The sequence below is a fragment of the Solanum stenotomum genome, chromosome 8, assembly GCF_019186545.1.
Source record: "Solanum stenotomum isolate F172 chromosome 8, ASM1918654v1, whole genome shotgun sequence".
In the NCBI taxonomy this organism is placed as follows: Eukaryota; Viridiplantae; Streptophyta; class Magnoliopsida; order Solanales; family Solanaceae; genus Solanum; species Solanum stenotomum.
In genome coordinates, this window is record NC_064289.1 from 14,377,735 (window position 1) to 14,397,880 (window position 20,146).

Consider the following 20,146-nt stretch of genomic DNA (forward strand, 5'->3'; position numbering starts at 1 on the left):
AAATTTATGTACAACCGCCATAACTCGCATTAGTAGTTTGTTATATTGTGGTATTTATGATGGACATTATAGAAGAGATTTATTAGACGCGCAACTAATGTTTATTAAATATTAATGTTAGATGGTCATTGGGCCAAGTGGGAGAATGTAAGAATTATTATTAATTACTATTAATTATTTCTTACTTATGGCCCAAGTTTACTTGGAATCAAAGTAATACCATAAATAATATTTAATAAGGAATAGATCTCGTCCGTACATTGGTTACTTGATGGACGTACCAGATTAAGTCATAACCTCTATAAATTGGTCCTCCCTCCACCCATTAGGGTTACCACATATTCTCTACATTAATTCCATCGCTAACGGTTGTGGTAACATAAAGTTAGGGCAAGGAGGTAGAAACCAATTTACGACTAACGCTTCCGCTTCTCTCTGTGATGATGTCTTCCTCATCAGGTATGTTCCCTAACATTCTCTATGTAAGATTATCATGTTCAAGATCCTGAAAGTATTTAATCTAACATAGTATTGAATATATCATCACATTCTATTATTATATATAATATAATTAGTGGACATGTGTTATTGGCTTATTGCAAAATTAAAAAAAAAAAAGATATTAAAAATTAAAAGAAAGTTAGATTTATAAAAGTATCATTTAAAAGAAAAGAAACGACAAAAAAGAGAGCTTTGTACAAAGAAAAAAACCTTTTTAAAGAAAGGATATTGAAAGATCATTCTGAGCTTGAGGTGTTTTGTTTAGATTTTCCTAAATTTTCGATAGTTTGATTATTCTTTTAAGTTGGATATTTAATAGTAATCTTTATCCCTAGGCATTGATGTGATAAAGAAGTCACGTCTCTTTAAAGATTTCAGAATCAAAATAAATATTTTTTGGACATTATATATAGAAAAAGATTTACTCTAAAAATACCTATCAAATTAGACGCTTCACCATTTGTGGGTGAAATGGAATAAACAAAGTTAATTCCGTCAGTACATCCTAAAACACATCACAAAATTTTTAAAAATAGTTCGCCCACAAATTGGCAACTACAATAATTTTTACTAGTTTCTCACGTAAAGTCATATCATATCTAAATTTTTAATATATTGTGAAGTCTATTTGATACGTAAAATAGCGAGTTTCTTCAATAATAAAATTTGGGTTGAACAGGCCTTCACAATGGGCTGGGCCTGAAATAGATTTGAATTCATCGATCAAAGGGAGCATGTTTGCACTTTTCAATATGGATAAAGCCCAAGCATTTGATCCAATTTAAAGAAGCCCAATGATTAATTTATGAGGGATTTTCGAAAATATTCATAATAATAAACTTAATTACGCTCCATAACTATAGTTTGCATATTCACAAGTTGTAGCTACAGTTTAAGCTGTCTTGTTTGTATAATTTGCGGGTGAGTTTATCTAGTTCGATGGTACGTTTATATAATTGAGTTATTTTTGTATTAGTTCGAAATAACAAATTTATACAAACACAACTTTAAACAGTTATACAAATTATATTATACAAAATCACATTATACAAAAGTTATACTACAAATTATATTATACAAACTCGAAACACCAGCCTACGTAATTATCATTGAATATTGGTCGTGAGTATGATGACTAATTAACTAGTATATGTTTGCTTAACCATTAATTTTTCCTTTATATTTTGTAAAATTTTTAGGAATCTAAGTTCCCATAGTGTAAGGAGCAAATTACATCATATCCCTACTCTTTTCTAATTTACAAAATTCCCTCCAAATTAGTGTCATTTGGAAACATAACAAATAATCCAGATACATAAATCGTTTCTCTGTTATGCTTAAAAAGAAAAAGTAACATAAAATTAAATAATAAAATCATAAATCACGAAATCACGTTGTTGGCAATGAGAATCAATCTCTAGCAAAGCGTAACAGGTTGAACAATTTTAAAATTCAAATTTCTTCTCCCTATTCTTCCAAAATCCATTCAATTTTGATTCAAATTTTTCAAAAAATTGAACAGATACAACATGAATGTGGTGATCGTGTTAAGACATTCGAAAATCTGGGAAAGTGAGGTGAGGTATGTACGATACATAAGTGATGAAATAATTGTTGGCCAGAATATTGCTTTTGTGAATCTCAAATCATCTATTGCAGTTGAATCGGAGATCGATAAGTTGAGGAAAAATATGGAGATCCGATACATCGTAGAAGGTAATTTGTCTTCAATGATTATCCGATACATCGTACATTTTTTAAACATATAAATACTCTATTTTCTATAGTGAATATAGTTGAAGATTTAGAATATTTTCTTTGTCTCAACTCTCTCTTTCACTATTACATACTACAATATTTTTTCTACACTTAACATATTTCATCTCCTTCCCAGCACAAAGGAAGATGCACCATTATTTATAGGTGAAGAAATATTCTATGTAATCATCAATGAGTAGAATGAGGGATAGTAATGTGAGTAAATAAATATGATAGATGTTACATAAGTTATAAAAAACTAATGACTATATGGGTTACAAGAAACTAATAGTCGTCATATAAGTTATAAGAATTAATAGTCATCTTCTACCAAAATTTACACCCACTATCATATGCACTTAATATTTTATTTTAATAATAAAATACATATACACCAACGCGTACAAACAGATAACATTTATTCTGCTGCATTTTGAAAACAAAGTAGTGTTACGTTCTAAAACATAATTACGTAGTACTATTTTTCTTGCAAAAAAATTAGCTCTAATATATAAGCACAATTGACGAAATTTTCTCTTTCTTCAATGCACAAATCACAATCATGTGGAAGAAATTTAGAGTGTTGCAACAGTCGTCGTTTGTGTAGGCCGAGATGGGAGGATAAGAGATGATTTGAACATTTTGCAATGATTACTACTACCAGCCCCAGCCCATCCTCTTGAGCTAGACTTCACTTTAGAGTTCGGCTATAAAACAGACATTTTTTTAGCATCATATATTTTTTCATTTTAAATATTTGAATATTCACTTATTTTTTTAGAAAGAATTAGAAATGATGATATCTAAAATAAGGTGATCCGAATGACCTCCAAGACAACATGAAGGAGGTGTGTTTGAGATGGTCCAGACACCGAAGCCCTAGCAAGGAGGTGTGAGAGGTCATCCACTATGGGCGCGGGAATAGATAGAGTTAAATCGAAGAAGTATGGGATATGAGTGATTAGATATATAGAACATGACCCTAGATAGGAGGATGTGAAAGTCGATGATTAGAGTAGACAATTAATAGGCGAGAGTTATTTAATTTTCCTCATCGATCAGTATTATTATTATTATCCTTGTATTATCTTAGTTTTCGATTTTAGTAGTATTATCTTTGTTCTCTCTGATCATTAGCTTCATTAGGCATTAACATGCTATTTGTTGTAGCTATTGTTCTCTTACCCCCTTTATTTTTAGAATGACTTTTTCATTTTAGATTTTGATATATTTTATTTGAGCCGAAGATTAATCAAAAACACTAATTCTCTATTTTTATAGGGTAAAAATAAAAATTGCATGCACACTGTCCTTCTCAAATCTCATTTGCGAGATTACACCAAATATGTTATTATTGATGTATGAAAGTATTGAGTGCGAATAAATTTTTACCTAACGAAGTTGTTAATTCTGCCATATTAGCAGTCACTGGATAACTTTTCTTTTTCTACTTACAACAGGGATACTGCTACACTCTTTAATTTTACTTTTCCGAATCTTGGTCGATTCTTGTCAGCAGATAAAACCAAATTTGCTTGTGGGTTCTTTTTTTGGGTTTGGCCAATGTTTCTTAAAGCTTTTAAGTTGTAATTGTTTTTTCTTCTTCCAAAAGTCTGTCTAAGCCCTTACACCTTGTTTGAATCATTGTTATTCATTGTTTTATAATGTATTATATTGTATTATATTATATTGTACTGTACTGTATGGTAGATACAATGTTTGGCTAGATTGTATTATTTGTTGTTGTTTAATAACATTTTAATTGTTTGATTTGATTGTATCGTACTGTATTGTAATTTATAAATTTACTAAAATATCCTTAATTATTCTAGGGTATGAGGTTTGACTAGAATTAACTAATATAAGGTAAAGGGTAAAATAGTATTTTGAAATATTATGTAAAGATATAATTGGAAAAAGAAATTAAGTAACAATGGGAACACACCAAATCGATTGTTCCATAAAATAGAGGTTTTCATTGTTACGTAACAACGAAATTTAACAATACAATACAATACATTTTAAGTAACAATCAAAATAAACGTTATAGGTATAGTAACGATATAATACAATACAATGAATAACAATGATCCAAACAGAGTGTTAAAAGATAGTGAAGAGGAAAAGTACAATAATGCATGTTATGGTGTGGACACTGAATTCGTTGTTCTGATATATGCAATATAAAGGGGGACCAAATTAAAGCATTTATTGTCTTGCAAAATTACTTAAAAGCCATGCAGGCACTATCATAATCAAATGCGTCCTCTGTCTTAAATTATTTATCGTATTTTGCTTATTGAAAGTTAGATTATATAAAATTATACTAATGTTTTAAGATGTATATAGTATTTTTCATCATGTTAATATATGAGAAGAATTGTAACTTATAAGCTTTCGTTTTACCATAGACTTTGAAGGTGAAATTTGAAATGCGAAAATTTGAGTTTTTGATCAAATTTTGTGGTCAAATAAATATTTGAAGATATTTTCAAAACCTGATCCAAAATTTGTACTCAAACACTATCTTTATATATAATGCTTTTAGTATACTTTTACATATATAAGTGCTTTTCGTATACTTTTACATATATGTATATTTTTTTATTCTAAAATATTCAATTAATTAGTTTTGGGGGAATATTAATAGCCAATCAACTAAAAATTTTCACCTTACTGATTAGGGTGAATCTCAACTTGTAATTTTCTCCCCATTTCTCCTTCCCCTACTCCCAGTTTTCTTCATATAATTTTAAAAAATTAATCAAATTGGTAAAACATGACAACTGACAAGTATTCTGGAGCGCTAAGAAATATACACTAACCTTAATTTGTTATTTAAGTTTAGCGTTCTTCTTCCATCACTTATCTCAAGGGGAAAATAAGAATAAGATAGACAAATCGTAGTCATAAGCTCATGGCATAAGCAATTAAGCTATCTAGGGTGACAATTTCAGCCCATATTAATTAAATGAGTCTATTTTGTTCATAGTTAATGATTTGGATCACTCATATTTTAATGGACAAATTACAGAAATCACATACTTTTAAAGTAAAATTACAATTTATCCCTTAAAAGTTTATAATTAAAGAAATCCCTCAAACGGATACAATAATATAAGCGCTGATACATTAATCTGATGCGCGAGATACATTAATCGTTAAGTAAGATACATTACATTTTATACATGATACACTAATCTAATGCGCGAGATACACTAATCTGATGCGCGAGATACATTAATCTGATGCATGAGATACACTAATGTGATGTGCAAAAATGAGGGATGTTGGAGATTTGTAAAACTTATAGGGGATAATGGTAATAAGTAAACTAAAAGGTGGAATTTCTGTAATTTTTTCTATTTTAATTGGTTAAATATGGGTTTCAAACTATTTTAAGAGTCCCTACAAATATGATCAAAATGGGTTAAATATGGATATCCATATTGACCCATAATAGATCACTCAATTTTCACTTCCACTCAAAAAATTTAATATTAATTTTCAAATTTAATTGAAAAAATAATTTTTTTTTTTTGTTTTTGAAAAACAAAAAAAATTTAGGGGTAGGTTGGTGGAAGGGGGTGCTCCCAGGGAGGTGGGGGGGAGCTTGGGAGAGGGGGTAATTTTCTTTTTTTTGGAAAACAAAAAAAATTTAGGGTCGGTTGGTGGAAGGTGGGGGGAGGGGAGGTATCCGAGGGAGGGGGTAAATTTTTTTTTTGTTTTTGGAAAACAAAAAAATTTAGGGATCGATTGATGGAAGATTGGGGGGTGGGGGGTGCCTGGGGGGTAATTTTATTTTATTTTTAAAAAAAAACAGATTAGGGGTAGATTGGTGGAAGGTGGGGGAGGAAGGGCTCCCCGGGGGGTGGGGGTGCCCGGGGGAGAGGGTGATTTTTTTTTTTTAAAAAAAAAAAAACAGATTAGGGGTAGATTGGTGGAAGGTGGGGGAGGAGGGGCTCCCCGAGGGGTGGGGGTGTCCGGGGGAGAGGGTAATTTTTTTAAATGGTTAGAACCATTTTATCCAAACCATATTTGATCAAATCCATATTTACCCATATTTTATTTGGGTGGATTGTAATTCAAATCATTTTTGCTCAATCCATATTCAATCCGTCCAAATTCGATTCAATCCAACCATTTGTCACCCCTAAGCATATGCATGTAACACATCAAGATCGAAGTATATATTATGTGCCATTCATATGGATATGGATCAAGAGCTAATTTCTATCTATGGAAATTAAATCCTCCACATTCTAATTAATTATATTATAAAAACAGAAACAGCTTCTCCGTACCATCGATTAGTCTAATTTTCTTTTCATGCTGAGAGTAAAAGCTAATTTGACTTCGCAATAATTGGTACAACACGATGACAAGGAAAAAAAGTACATTCTTTCTTTACAAATTGGGGAATTCCTAATTTTATTTTTTTTGTATCTAGTCTTCATTATTCAGATTGGAGCCCGACTAAGCCAAATAGCACTTCCTACTAAGATTTTTTTTTAATATTCGGGTTTCAAAAGCGAGACCTTTACTTAGGAAAAGAGTAACCTTATCTACTGCACCACATCCTTTGATGATATTTCTTAAAATAATTAACAAATTAAATTTATGCTTCAGTAGTATATATTAGACCAAGCTCTTTTGAAGAATGATCGACATGAACTTTCTTGTTTTAGAATTAAACATGTAAAAGGACACTACACTTTTGTATAAATTTGTCCATGTAAATTGTCAACTCCTTTAATTTTTAATTAGAATATATAGGTCATTTGCTCCAATCAGATGAGCTTTTCATTCTAAATGTATCTCTCAAGGAGGCCAGGACAAAAGCCACCTCTTGTACCCTCAACTTTTACTGTGATATTTTATATCTATAGGTTGAGGTCTATACCTAACCCCGGTCCCACCAATAAGTGATCATGATCAGAGTAATCTTCCACATAATAAGGGTTAGTCTAATTAATTAGATCATGAGTTGTGTGTTACTTATAACTAGCAGTACTCTACTACTCATCATGTCTTTGATTATGTGTATATAATAACATCCATATGTAAGCTACTCAATATATTGTGTGAAGGAAAATATCAAACATACATACATTATTATTAGCTTCCAATTTACTCTAAATTAATATGGTAAAACATTATCTGTCAAATAAATATGGTACTAGAGCACACTACTAAAAATCACTATTTCCATTGAATTTCTCATTGAAAATTGTTCAATAGCTATTTTCATATATATTTTGAATGGATCGGTGAAAATAGAAAAATAGTACTGTTTTGTATGGAAAAATTACGAAGTTTCTCACTGTTTCAGTGAAAATCTACTTTTCACTATGCATTTTCCCTGTAAGTGTGGTTTGGTGGGAAGTGAATGAAAAAATCTTATTCTATAGCATAAATTTTCTACTAATTCGCGATAAAAAAACCTTTATTTTAAAAAGTAGCATGTGAAAGTTATGAGTTTGAGACTTACCGTTATCCATTTTTTTAGAAAAATAAAAAAATTAGGTGGTAATTGATTCATGAAAAAGCCCATCTTGAGCCTATTTGATGGCAAAGAGCAAGATCTTCTTTGCCACAAAAACAATTCATATTTTGCAAGACGTATATAGTAAAGTAATTAAAAATGTTTTTTATAACAATATAAATTTTTAGATGATCACACACTTTATAATATAATATCCAAGCAAGCATAAACTCAATGGTGATTTTACTCTGATCGCCTTTTATCAATATGCACATATATATGCAGTTTAAAAAGTGATCTTTACAAGTTAAGAAAAAATGTACTTTTTTCCAATTAATTATTGTACAACTTATGTTAAAGAAAATAATGTACGTACTATTTGGTAGTTCGATTTAACTCAAAGTGAAATCCCAAGCTTATGATTTATTTTTCTTTCCCAGAGTCCAAATAAAGTCCAAAAATATCCTTAAACCATACCTCAATTTAAAATTACGCTTTTAAATTATCTTTTTTAACAAAGAAATGTCTCCCAAATATTTAAAACTTAATAACTTCTTTCTTATTATTAAAATTTGTCAAAAATATAATGGTATCTGCACAAAAATATGTACAGTTCCTACTATTTTCAGCAAAAGTTTTTCTCCATAATTTCACTATTCGTTGGAAAAAGCTTCCAAAAACAAAATTAAAGTTCTCTAAAACCCTTGTTTGCTGAAAAAAGAAAAAGAAGAAGAAATTAGGACGGTGTCGAGAGACATGATTTGTTCTTCTTCTCCTTTACCAATTGAATAAGGTTGGAGGTTAATTTCACATCATCTTCACCTCCTACTAAAATCAACAATTTTTGGGGCAATTACTATTAAAGTGATCAAGATTCTAATTTTGATATTTGACCCTCAAGTTTCATTCTCCATTATTAAAATATAAGTCTCTGATCGACACCACTTCTTGTAGATTCGGTTAGAAGAAAATATTTCAGTTGATAATTCTTTGAAAATAAATGAAAACAAAATTGCTAATTAAAAAAATCTGCATAATGCTAAGCATTGTTGTCAAAAATAAAAATAAAATCACAACAATATTATAGATGTATCTCAAAATGAAAAGAATTGATTAATCTGAAGTATTTAGGGAGTTTTGTTGAGAATAGCTGCACATGTTTTTATGTAAAATTTGTTAATTTTTTGAGAAATTTTGACATAAGGATAAAAAATGTTAAATTTTTAAATATTAGGATGTTTTCTATTAAGAAGAATAATTTGAAAATATAATTTACATTTTGAGCTATAATTTAAGGATATTTTTGACAAAAAATTCGTCCAAACATGATATGATCCCAAAAATATACATATGGGCTGGAAGTAGAAAATGACACTGCACTGCAACCTTCTTTTTACAGTCTAGCTCGGATTCCAACCCTAAAAACTTTTTTATCATTATTACAATTACTACTATTAATTACTCCTCAGTACTGTCCCAGCTAGCCCAACAAATAATTAAATCAATCCGTGAAAGAGAAAATAAAATCACTTCTTACAACAAGTCTAGGAAACAAATTAACCACAACTTTGGAGTTGATTTCTCGTATGGTCATTCAAGTAACAATTACTATCTCAGAAATAGATATTAATTGAGTGTCCATCGAAGGAATCAACCCCACAATATATATATATATATATGTGTGTGTGTGTTACACCTTGTAATTTCTTATGGCTTGTCATCTTGGTGTTGCTGAACTCCATCCTAGCCTGAGCTCAAGATCAATCTCATCTTCAATGGTTGAATCCCTCTTATCGCGATTATTGTCGTTACTAGTACTATTAGATGCTGAAGGTTCACTTGTGTTAAATGATGATGAGCTGATGTTGTGAGGCTGGAAATATGAAGATGGAATAGTGCAAGGAGACATCAAATTATTTGTCAAAAAGGGTGAGATATTGGAGAGAAGATTTGAGGGATCCACATTACTAGATTTAATTGTTGTATGATTAGGGTTATTATAATTAGGCATGGAGTAAAGAAAGCAAAGTCCACCATTTTGGATGAATTTTTGATTTTGGATAAGGAGGGTAGAATTGGCATTGGGGAAATTAAAAGTGGAGCTATTTGAAGCATGTGACGGTGTTTGATTGAGCCTGACACGGTCACTACGGTGCACATTCATGTGACCACCTAAGGCTTGGGCGGACCGGAACTCTCTCCGACAAAAGGTGCAACTATAGAACCTTGGCGGCCAAGTTGCACCCATGGAATTGCCAGTATCTTCCTCAAAAGCCCTAACTTCCCACGAATCATCGTCATCCTTAGGGTTCCACATCCAATTGAAATGATGGTGGTGGTGATGATGCTAATTGTTGTTGTTGTTGATGATGTTGAGATTGAGCCAGTTTTTGAAGCTGAGTCGAGATAGTGGGATCGATCGACCTAATTTTTGGAATTGAGTTAAGGGGAAAAACTCAAATTATTGTTATAGGTATTGATTTTGAGATTGAGCTAGTTTTCGAAGCTGAGTAAAGGAGAAGCTCAAGAATGATAATGTTAAGAACATTTAAGACGATATATAGGTGATAGAGATATGATGACGAGTGCGCAATGATAGATGAGAGGATGGGATAAAAGTGAGGAAATAGTGACGAAAACCCTAGATATACTGAAGATATGTACAATGTTCTCAAAGTATATACAGTTGGACTTACTTAATTAGTACTCAAAACTTTCATCCTTTAATCAAAGTTCTCGAGTTGCCTTTGTTAGGAAGCACTTTATGCCAATATGGGACTTTTGGGTGCAAATTCGAATTTAATCGGACTCCAATATGGCTACAGGTGAAAAACAAAAGAAAATTAGTACTCAAAACAAAAATTGGGAATATTATAATTATAATCTGTCTAGTAGAGTTGTAAGACTAATATTTGTAGAAATTAACAAGAATATATACTTAAGCATTAACGTCCATCTTTTCTTTTTTTTCTTTTTTTAAAAAAAAAGGAATTTATGTCGATATCTCACTGGCAATCTAGTCTCTTCCTCTTGATGGGGAGTGCTCACTGTCACAAGAAATAAACTTTTTTTGGTACGAAATATAATACTTTAACTAACTATGCATAAGGCATAAAGAACTTTTTAATATAACAAAATTATTAGTTACACATCTGAATCATGTGAGTCTTATATATCATCCCCTTGATAATAGGACCCTTGCCTTGTTTAGGAATGTAAATAATATGAAAGGAATAAGTTCAAGAGCATAATAGAACCCTCATATAGATAATTTTAAGTTTAAAAATTTTTATGTTTTATCTCGATATAATACTAATATTTGAATTTGTTGGTATTCTAGTAAATCAGATGTTTGATGATTTTAATGATATGCCTGCTTAACATGCAATTAAGAATGAGAACCATCAAATAATTAGAAACTCTGACAATATTTAAGTTTGAGTCTTTATTTCAATCTTGATGTATTATAAATTGGCATTTGGTAGTACTATAAATATGCCAAATTACTATGCCAACTAACTTTTGGGAATAGAGGCAGAGCCAAGATTAAGAGTTTTGAGGTTCTAAATTTCTTTTTTCTTTACTCACACCCATGTATAGAGTTATATGTATAGCTCCAAAAATGTACATCGTCATTGGGAGGATGTAGCTTGTACTAGTTTAAATTCACTCTCTCAGAGACAATAAAAGCATATTATGATGATTAATATATAGGGCCTGTTTGGAAGGACGCCCTGGTAATTGGATTTGGTGTAATTGGTGTAATTACACTGTTTTGTCCTGTTTGGAAGGACATGTAATTACTTGGTTAGCAGGTAATTTGTGTAATTGGCAGGGGATAATTACACTCTACAATTCACAGGCTGAGGCTGTGAATTGCTGGTAATTACACCTGATTACTTTTTAATTTTTTTTTTATTTCTATTTTTATTTTTTTGTTTTAATTTTTTTTACTTCTATTATTTTAAGTTCTTTTTTTATTTTTATTATTTTAAAAATTTGTAAAAGTTTATTTTTTATTTTATATATTTCATTTTCTTCTTGTTCTCAATCTTACTTTACGTGATTCTATGTAATTTTCTCGTATTATCTATTTCTTTATGTCATGCTTATTTTCTCATTAGCATAATTTTATTAGTATTCTAATTTTTAAATTAAAATAGAATTTATTGTTAAGTAAGGTTATAGACTTACGTTTTCTTTATTATGAAAAAATAAAAATAAATCATATTTATTGCTATGTTGAAATTTGTTATAAGAGTATTATGTTAAATTTTTTGTTTTGAATTTATAACACATGTTATATTTTCGGTTTCCTTTGTTTTAGTAATATTGAATTTACATTGCACGTCATTTTTTAATTAGACTTGATAGATTATATTTTTGTCAAACATTTAATAATTTATGACATTTTATTTATATATTATTCTTTTTATCAAACATGCATTTCACGATGTTCGTAGAAACTTCATACTTTTAGTTGTTACGATCAATTCAATTGAAATATATTAATTTGAAAAAATATAAATCAATTATTTTTTCATAATATTAGTTATAGAAAATATGTTTATTAATTAATATATTTTCAAAAAAGAATATATATCTTAAATATTTAATTTAACGTCATTTATAAAGTTTCTTATTTGTCTAGTATAAATTTTAAATAATTAATTTTTTATTTATTATAATTTTATGATTGCAATTGTGCATCCAAACAGAACATGTGTAATTACACTGTGACATCCAAACATGACATGTGTAATTACAGTGTAATTATACTGTGGCAACCAAACAGGTCAGTGTAATTACTAGACAGTGTAATTACTAGGCTAGTGATTACTACCCTAGTAATTACACCAATTCCAATTACCAAGTGGTTTTCCAAACAGACCCATAAGAAAAGTTAGGTATTTGATTGGTCGATAAAAAATAATTATGTTGGTTAGTTAAATATATTTAAAATATATTTATGTATATTATATATCGATATACAAAAAAATATAATATTTATTATTTATTATTTTGATGAGCGACTATTTATGTCAATTTCTCTGATATTATATATTGGCCATGCTTATTTACTATCTTGCTCGATTTAAGTTGCAACACTAATTAATAAAACTGTTCTATATATGATTCATTCTCTTTTTCTTATTCTTCTCCAAGGTAATAAACTTTATGCCCTTCTTTGGAATATATGTTGTTTTATATTCTTTCCCATTTATAGTTGTTCGTCGAAAATGCCCTGATTAATAATAAGGTTCTTTTAAATCGAATCTGCCGTGTTTGAGGAATAAAATGTTGACAGCATTGTACAATAGTCTATATATATAATAGGGATCATTCATATTTTATCCCCATTTATTTAGCTTCTTCTTCTTGTCCTATATTATTGGGCGACTTCCCTTGTATAAAATTACACTAAAATCTTTGTAATTTTACTCTAGCACTAAAAAAGCTTTTTAGGGAGTAGTTATTATTAAATGGCAAGAGAAAACTTGTTTATTTAAATTCAATATCTTTATATACTTTGTTACTATATTAAAGTTAAACTATATTTAAGTGTGTCGTAATCATATGAAAAATAAGTGTTATCTTGAAAAAAATAAGATTGTCTTAAATAAGTTTTATCTTAGAATTTTGGACAAAATTATTATTCTTTTTGTTCCTATTTACAGGTCGTTCTTGCTAAAAATAGATGTTCTTTAAGACTTCATATGTCCATCTTTACTTGTCCACTATACTATTTTGGGATGTCCAACAATACTTGTCCGGTTTATAAAATCAATGAATAATTTGTCATTGTGTCTATTTTACCCTTAATATTAAATACTACTCCCTCTTGTTCCTTTTTATATGTCACCTTTTTAAATGTCACTTGCATTAAGAATTAAATGTCACTTGCATTAAGAAATTAAGCAAGTTTACAATTCTACCTTATATAATGTTTTTTAAAAGTCAAATTTTCAATGAATGATAAATATGCTAGATTTCAATTTAAGAGGTACTTTTTCTTTATTTATCACAAGAAAAAAGATATGGATTTAATAAATTTTGCTCAAATATCTATATTCAAGACTAATTAGATATCAAGGGTATAATAGGAAGAATATTGTAATTCATACATTGATTTTATAAAATGACAAGTATTATGGGTGAACTATTTATAGTAAGGATGACATAGTAAAAATGAACGGATGGAGTATTCATTTTTCAATGTTTAGTTGACTTATTATATTTAATAAAGGTGAGTTGGTAAAACTACTCCTATCATTTATTGTTTCTTAATCTCTATGCCAAGTCAATACTTTCTCCATTCCATATTAATTGAATTTTTGAGGCATTTTTCATTTTTCAAATTAACTTAATTGTTCAATCTTCTAGACTATTTTTAAAATATTCTTCCAATTTTATCCTTTATTTGGATTTAAAATGTGATGACTTCAATAAAATTTAATTGCTTTTGAATTCTTTCTTGGAAATTTCTTACTACATTAAAGTGGCTGAGATTTTAATATACCAAAGATTTACTCCAGCAACACTTAAAAGACCATCAATACGAATTCAAAAAGCTAACAAGAAGTGTCTATTCCATCGATGTATATCATTGAAGAATGAAATCAAGATGTAACAAAACTTTCAATCAACTTAATCTGCATATTGAAAATAAGAAATCAACAATAATTATTTACCACAGTTTAGGTTTGATTCTTCCGACGATTCTTGCACTCTTACTTCAAGTTGTATATCATTATCTTCGTTGGGATCCAAATTCAGATCAGGAATTGAATAATTATCAATGTTCTGATCTACTTCAATAATGACGTCAGGAATTTCATTTGTATTAAGCTCAAATGGAATATTTAGATCAAATTGTATAGCCATGTTTACTTCAATACTTACGAAAACAAATTTTTTATATAGAATAAATTTAGGAGGAAATAAAAATTTTAAATTTGGCTCTATGTAAATTTTTGTTAAGTTTTTACCTCCAAATATTTGGTTTCAAAAAAATAAGTTCGTCATTTTAAGAGTCACATTTTGTATTAATTAAGTTAGTATTAGAATTAGTTATTATAATTAATGTTTAGTTATTTTAATTATTAATTTGACAATAATTAATAAGGGTAAAAATGAAAAACTATGTTCAATTTATGTCTTAATCTACTTTTCTTAAAGGGTGTGAAACACTTCAAAAGTTCAATTAATATGAAATGGAGGGAGTAGTAGACAACTGTTGTTGGACAGACGGAGTACTTGTCATTTCACAAAATCATTACATAAATGAAATTATTCTTCCTATTTTACCCTTGAGAGTTATTAGCCTTGAAAACATACATTTGACCAACATCGGAAAACAATAAAATAAGACAATGTAAAACCTAATTTACAATAAAATCAAGCAATGTAAAACCTAAATTGTAAAACGTTTGAAAATCAAACTTTACAACAATATGAACTCCATCTCAGATACATGAAAGCGATGAAAACCAAGATACATGAGAATAATGAAACAATAGTAACAAATCTCATTGTAAAATGTTGATTGTCAAGTTTCAATTTTGAAATTTGGACATGTAAACATGTATTGAGAGAATGAAGGGAGAGAGAGTGATAGGGGTGGGTGAAGGACGTGGATAGGGTGAAAGATTCAGTCGAGTAATGTGATTGGGAGAAGGAAACCCTGATGTGAGAGAAATAATTTGAATAATTAATGAACCATTAATTAAGCATTTTAATTTATAAGATAATTATTCAATATCATATTTAAGGGATTTGTGTATCTGATTAAATCTTTTAAAATATATAGTATTGTTTTACTTTAAAGATAGATAAAGGAAAAATGACTGAGTTTTTGAAGAATCGATTAAACTTATAGTTTAAGAGAAATCGAATTTCCAAAAGATCAGAGTCGCCACTTAATTTTTTAGTAAAAATCAAGAAAAATCTTAAGGTTTTTCAAAAGATTTAAAACAGACAAAATCAATTGAAAAGGGTTCGAAGTTCAAATGTACATTCCGAGAAGATGTTAGGCCCTCGGAATGTCCGCTAACTTGCGGTTGACCGGCAATTTGACCAAAATGATTTTGACTGATTTTGAGAGATTTAACATGAGAGTAATTAAATAAATTACAATATTTAATTAATTTTGAGAAAATAATCAGATGAATGACACATTTTTATTTTATTTTTTTAGAGAAAAGGATCCAAAGTGAAACAATTGAATTAAATTGCACTTGAATGGAATTTAAAAAAAAAAACTAGATTAATTAGAGTTTATCCTTTTACATCGTTTTAAAAATAATTTGAACCAACTTGATTAATTAAAGCATGAAACTTTTTTTAAATGAATTGAAAATGAAAATATAAAATTTTGACTAAATATTCAATAAAAGCATGAGAGTCGGTAAAAATTAAAATAAACTAACATAAAGAATGTTCATCTTTTGGGGAATTAATTAAGTTAAACCAAATTAAATAAAAAAAGTTAGTATAGAAAACAAATAAAACAAAGAAAGAAGTTAGGCCAAATTTGGGGCTTTTGGCCCAAATTCAATTTTCTGGGCCCTTGGCCCATTTTCCACTGCCTTTATGCAGCGTATACGACTTTCATATACGGCTGTATATTCTTGTATACGGCGCCCAGAACCTGTAGCTTAGTGTATACGAATGCATGTAATCTATTTTTGGACTCCTGTGCACCCGCGTCTCTGTTTTCGACCTATATTTCAACATATATCGATGTATACCGCTGTATACAACATGTATACAGCCCCATTTTTGGGCTTTTCGGGGTCTGAAAAGTTGATTTTCTGCCCTGTACTGCCTGCAACCTGTTCGTCGTCTATTTTGGACTCGATAAAGGGAAGCATTGGACCTATAAGGCCCAATCCATAAAATGCAAAGGGAGGAGCCTTCGAAGGCTCGAAAACAGGCGATTCACATACAAAAGAACAAAGCAAAAATGGAAATTAGTGCCAAACCATATCTAAACTCACGTGATAAGCGAAAAAAAAATGCAAACAAAGCAGATAAAATAAAAATAGAGCAAAAGATATACGTGAATAGTTCACTACATGTGTCACCAAAGACAAGCAAAAAAAATGTGTGCAACCTTTAAGAAAATCCTTTCTTGAAATTGAACTAACTTCACACGATGAGGTAAAATACCGGACGATGATTACAAATAAAAAAATTAAACTAGCAGTAGCCATAAGGAGACAACTATCGGTCAAGGAGGGAATAAGCTATTGGAGTTGGTGTCATTAAGATTTTAAAATATAATATGAAACTAAGCAAAGGCAAAACAATTCCATATACTAACATAATGAACTTAAGCATTTTGATATGAACCAATCAATAAACCAAATTAACAAAAATGCTACTGTTGTGCAGGAATTTAGACATTTAATAAGAGAGATCTTTATTATTTCAGAACCTCAAATGAAGGAAGAGAGCAGGCATATGTATACAAGCAACTATAGTAAACTTCCGCATAGTTTTCACATACTGAGTCATACATTTAAAGTCAAACGAGAATGAATTAGAACTCAACTTTCAAGGCTATGAACTTTCCGAAATAAGACTCAACCAAATATGAAACTTGACAAAAAACAACATTCCAAATTAAAGTGTTAAGACAATCAACTAAAGCATCCAAAACAGCAAATGTAAAGACATCTATCGAACTAGGGATATTGACGTCTCAATTCATTCAATCAACTTATGGTGAAAGAATGAAGGATATGGCGTCGAATATTTCGCAAACATCACAGATTCATATTAAACAGGAGAAAACTAAAACTAATAGAATTTTTGAAATCAATCCAACTATACTATGAAATATAAGAAATCCGGAGTCAGCATCCAGAAACGAATGAGACAGACCAAACTCGCAAGAGAAGAAAAAGAAAAAGAAAAAAAAAAAATTTAAAAACCGATTAGCAAAGCAGAAACTATGCTACTGACTTAACATCAACCATAAATCAAAACAAAATTAAACTTCTATTATTCCAACATATCAACAGTTAAGAAGCAAACACGCTGGCATATTGAGCATAACCGAAATACAAACTAAAATCAGGGATTACCTTTTAAGGTGCAGCAAACTGGACAACAACGAGTACGATGAGCTTCTTTCGGCACCACTAGAATGCGGTTTTGAGAACTCGAATGAATGACCAAAAACACACGATAACCAAGACTGAGCGAAAACGAAATTTTCAGTCTCTTTGTGCCTTCGGAAACTATGGTTTAAGTATATTTCTCCCTCCCTAATGCTGGCTACTTTTCAATATGTTTCTATACCATAAATTTTCCGACCCCCAAGAAAAATCCCCCCCTCAATAGTGAATAAAAGGGAATACATATAGGGGGAAATTAGGGTTCGGGGAATGGGGGGAAAGAGAACGAATTCCAAATTCAAAAATTGAATTCTTTCCCCAATTCAACCAAACACCTTTTCCTCTAAGATTTTGCCCCATTCCGAAAGAGGAAAGGGGAAATGGACGAGCTCGATCGATCGATCGTCCTTGAGCGTCGACGTGGCTCGATTTCTTGGCTGCAAGGACAAATATCGCAAGTGAACGTTGTTACTGGAACAGTGCCTTTTGCTATAACATTAGCTGCTGCTGGTTGTCATTTTGAGCAGCTGGTAATGTCTGGGAGTTGTATGCACTGGTCTCTTATTGAAGAGGAGTATTGGGCCCGGTATGGGCTGATTTTGGTGTGCTGGAGGTAATTAGAAGGATTAATTACTTGAGTGTATTCCTTTTAAAAAATAATTACTTATTTTAAATATACTCTTTAATTATTACCATTTATATCAATATACAACAATACTATAATTTTATTAAATTTTTCTCTCTTTCTCTTTTTTCTCTCCCAGCTTTTTAATTTTTATCTCTCATTCTCGCTCTTTCTCCCTTTTTTTCTTTATGTTGTTCTTTCTCCCTTTTATTCATTTTGTTGTTGCTTTTTTCTTTTGATTGCTTTTTTTTTTCTTGCTTTTTCTCTCTTTCAGTTGTTTTTTTTCCCTCTCCTTTTCTCTCTCTACTTTCTTTCGTAGAGTAATCAATGATTTGTAGAATAAATAAAATTTGTATCAATAATTAATTTTAGGCAAATAATCTAATCGTAACAAATGAAGAGACATAATAAATTGCAAAATGAATTAAACTTGAATTAAAAATGCATTACACACATATTAAAGTTGTATTAGAAGAAAATTAAACATGAATGCAAAACGTAGCAAATGAAAGAGCATTCTATGATATGTAAACTGAATGAATTTGTATCAATAATGAATTTAACAAGTAATTCGATCGTAACAAATCAATCAATAAATTGAAAATGAATTAAAATTGTATTTAAATGTGTATTGCACAAATATTAAAGTTGTATTGGAAGAGAGAATTAATTATGAATAAAAACGTAACTAATAAAAAATCAAACAATGATCTATAGAGTAAATTAAATTTGTATCAATAATGAATTAAACAAGTAATCCAATAGTAACAAATAAATCAAAAAATTGCAAAATAAATTAAATTGCTTTAAAATTGTATTACACCATATTAAAATTGAATTAGAAGAGAAAATTGAGAATGAATGAAAAGCATAACTAACGAAAGACAAGACAACGATCTATAAATTGAATTAAACTCATATTATTCATGAATAAAATTTATATTATATGTATCTTATAAATTATTTTTGCTTTTATCACTAAGAAAATGAGTGATGGTTACAATATGTATTAAAAATGTATTGTGCATGTCTTATAAATATATTATTAGTGTGTTACCTAAATTATTGTAAGTGGAGTGAAGCTAAAAATACGTATTATAAATGTATTATTAATAAATAAAACATGTATTATATGTGTCTTATAAATTACTTTTGGTTTGTATCACTAAGAACGTGAGTAATGTTTGTAATATGTATTAAAAATGTATTGTGCATGTACTATAAATGTATTATAAGTGTGTTACCTAAATTATTTTAGCTGATATCATTAAAAAAGGAGTGAAATTTGCAATATGTATTATAAATGTAGGATGTATTGTTCATGATTTTAATACAATTATGAAACATATCTAATACAACTTTAATACAAATGCGATATAGTTCCGTAAACTTGATCCTTTTCGAGCTTCAAGCTAATATTTTTCCTAAAATCAATTCTAAATTTAACCAAACCCTCTTAAATTGAGATATAAACTCCAAACGATAGTTTCAATTATTTGTAGGAACAACCTATCCAAACTAATCGCAAATGAAAGAGCAGTCAATGATTCGTAAACTGAATAAAACTTGTATCAATAATTAATTAGACAAGTAATCCAATCGTAACAAATGAAGAGACATAGTTAACTGCCAAATGAATTAAACTTGAATTAA

At 29.5% G+C, this 20,146-nt stretch overlaps 2 protein-coding genes across 2 annotated transcripts in view; one reads left to right on the forward strand and one right to left on the reverse strand.

The window, feature by feature from the left end:
* The window catches only part of LOC125875055 (inactive poly [ADP-ribose] polymerase RCD1-like), a 485,870-nt gene that overhangs the window by 437,673 nt on the left and 28,051 nt on the right, over positions 1–20,146 (forward strand). The gene's annotated exons all lie outside the window — the stretch shown is intronic.
* LOC125875088 (zinc finger protein 10-like) lies at positions 9,437–10,129 on the reverse strand. The gene has a single exon (XM_049556169.1). It carries the CDS (start codon positions 10,059–10,061, stop codon positions 9,462–9,464), a length of 600 nt encoding a protein of 199 aa, XP_049412126.1. The 5' UTR covers positions 10,062–10,129; the 3' UTR covers positions 9,437–9,461.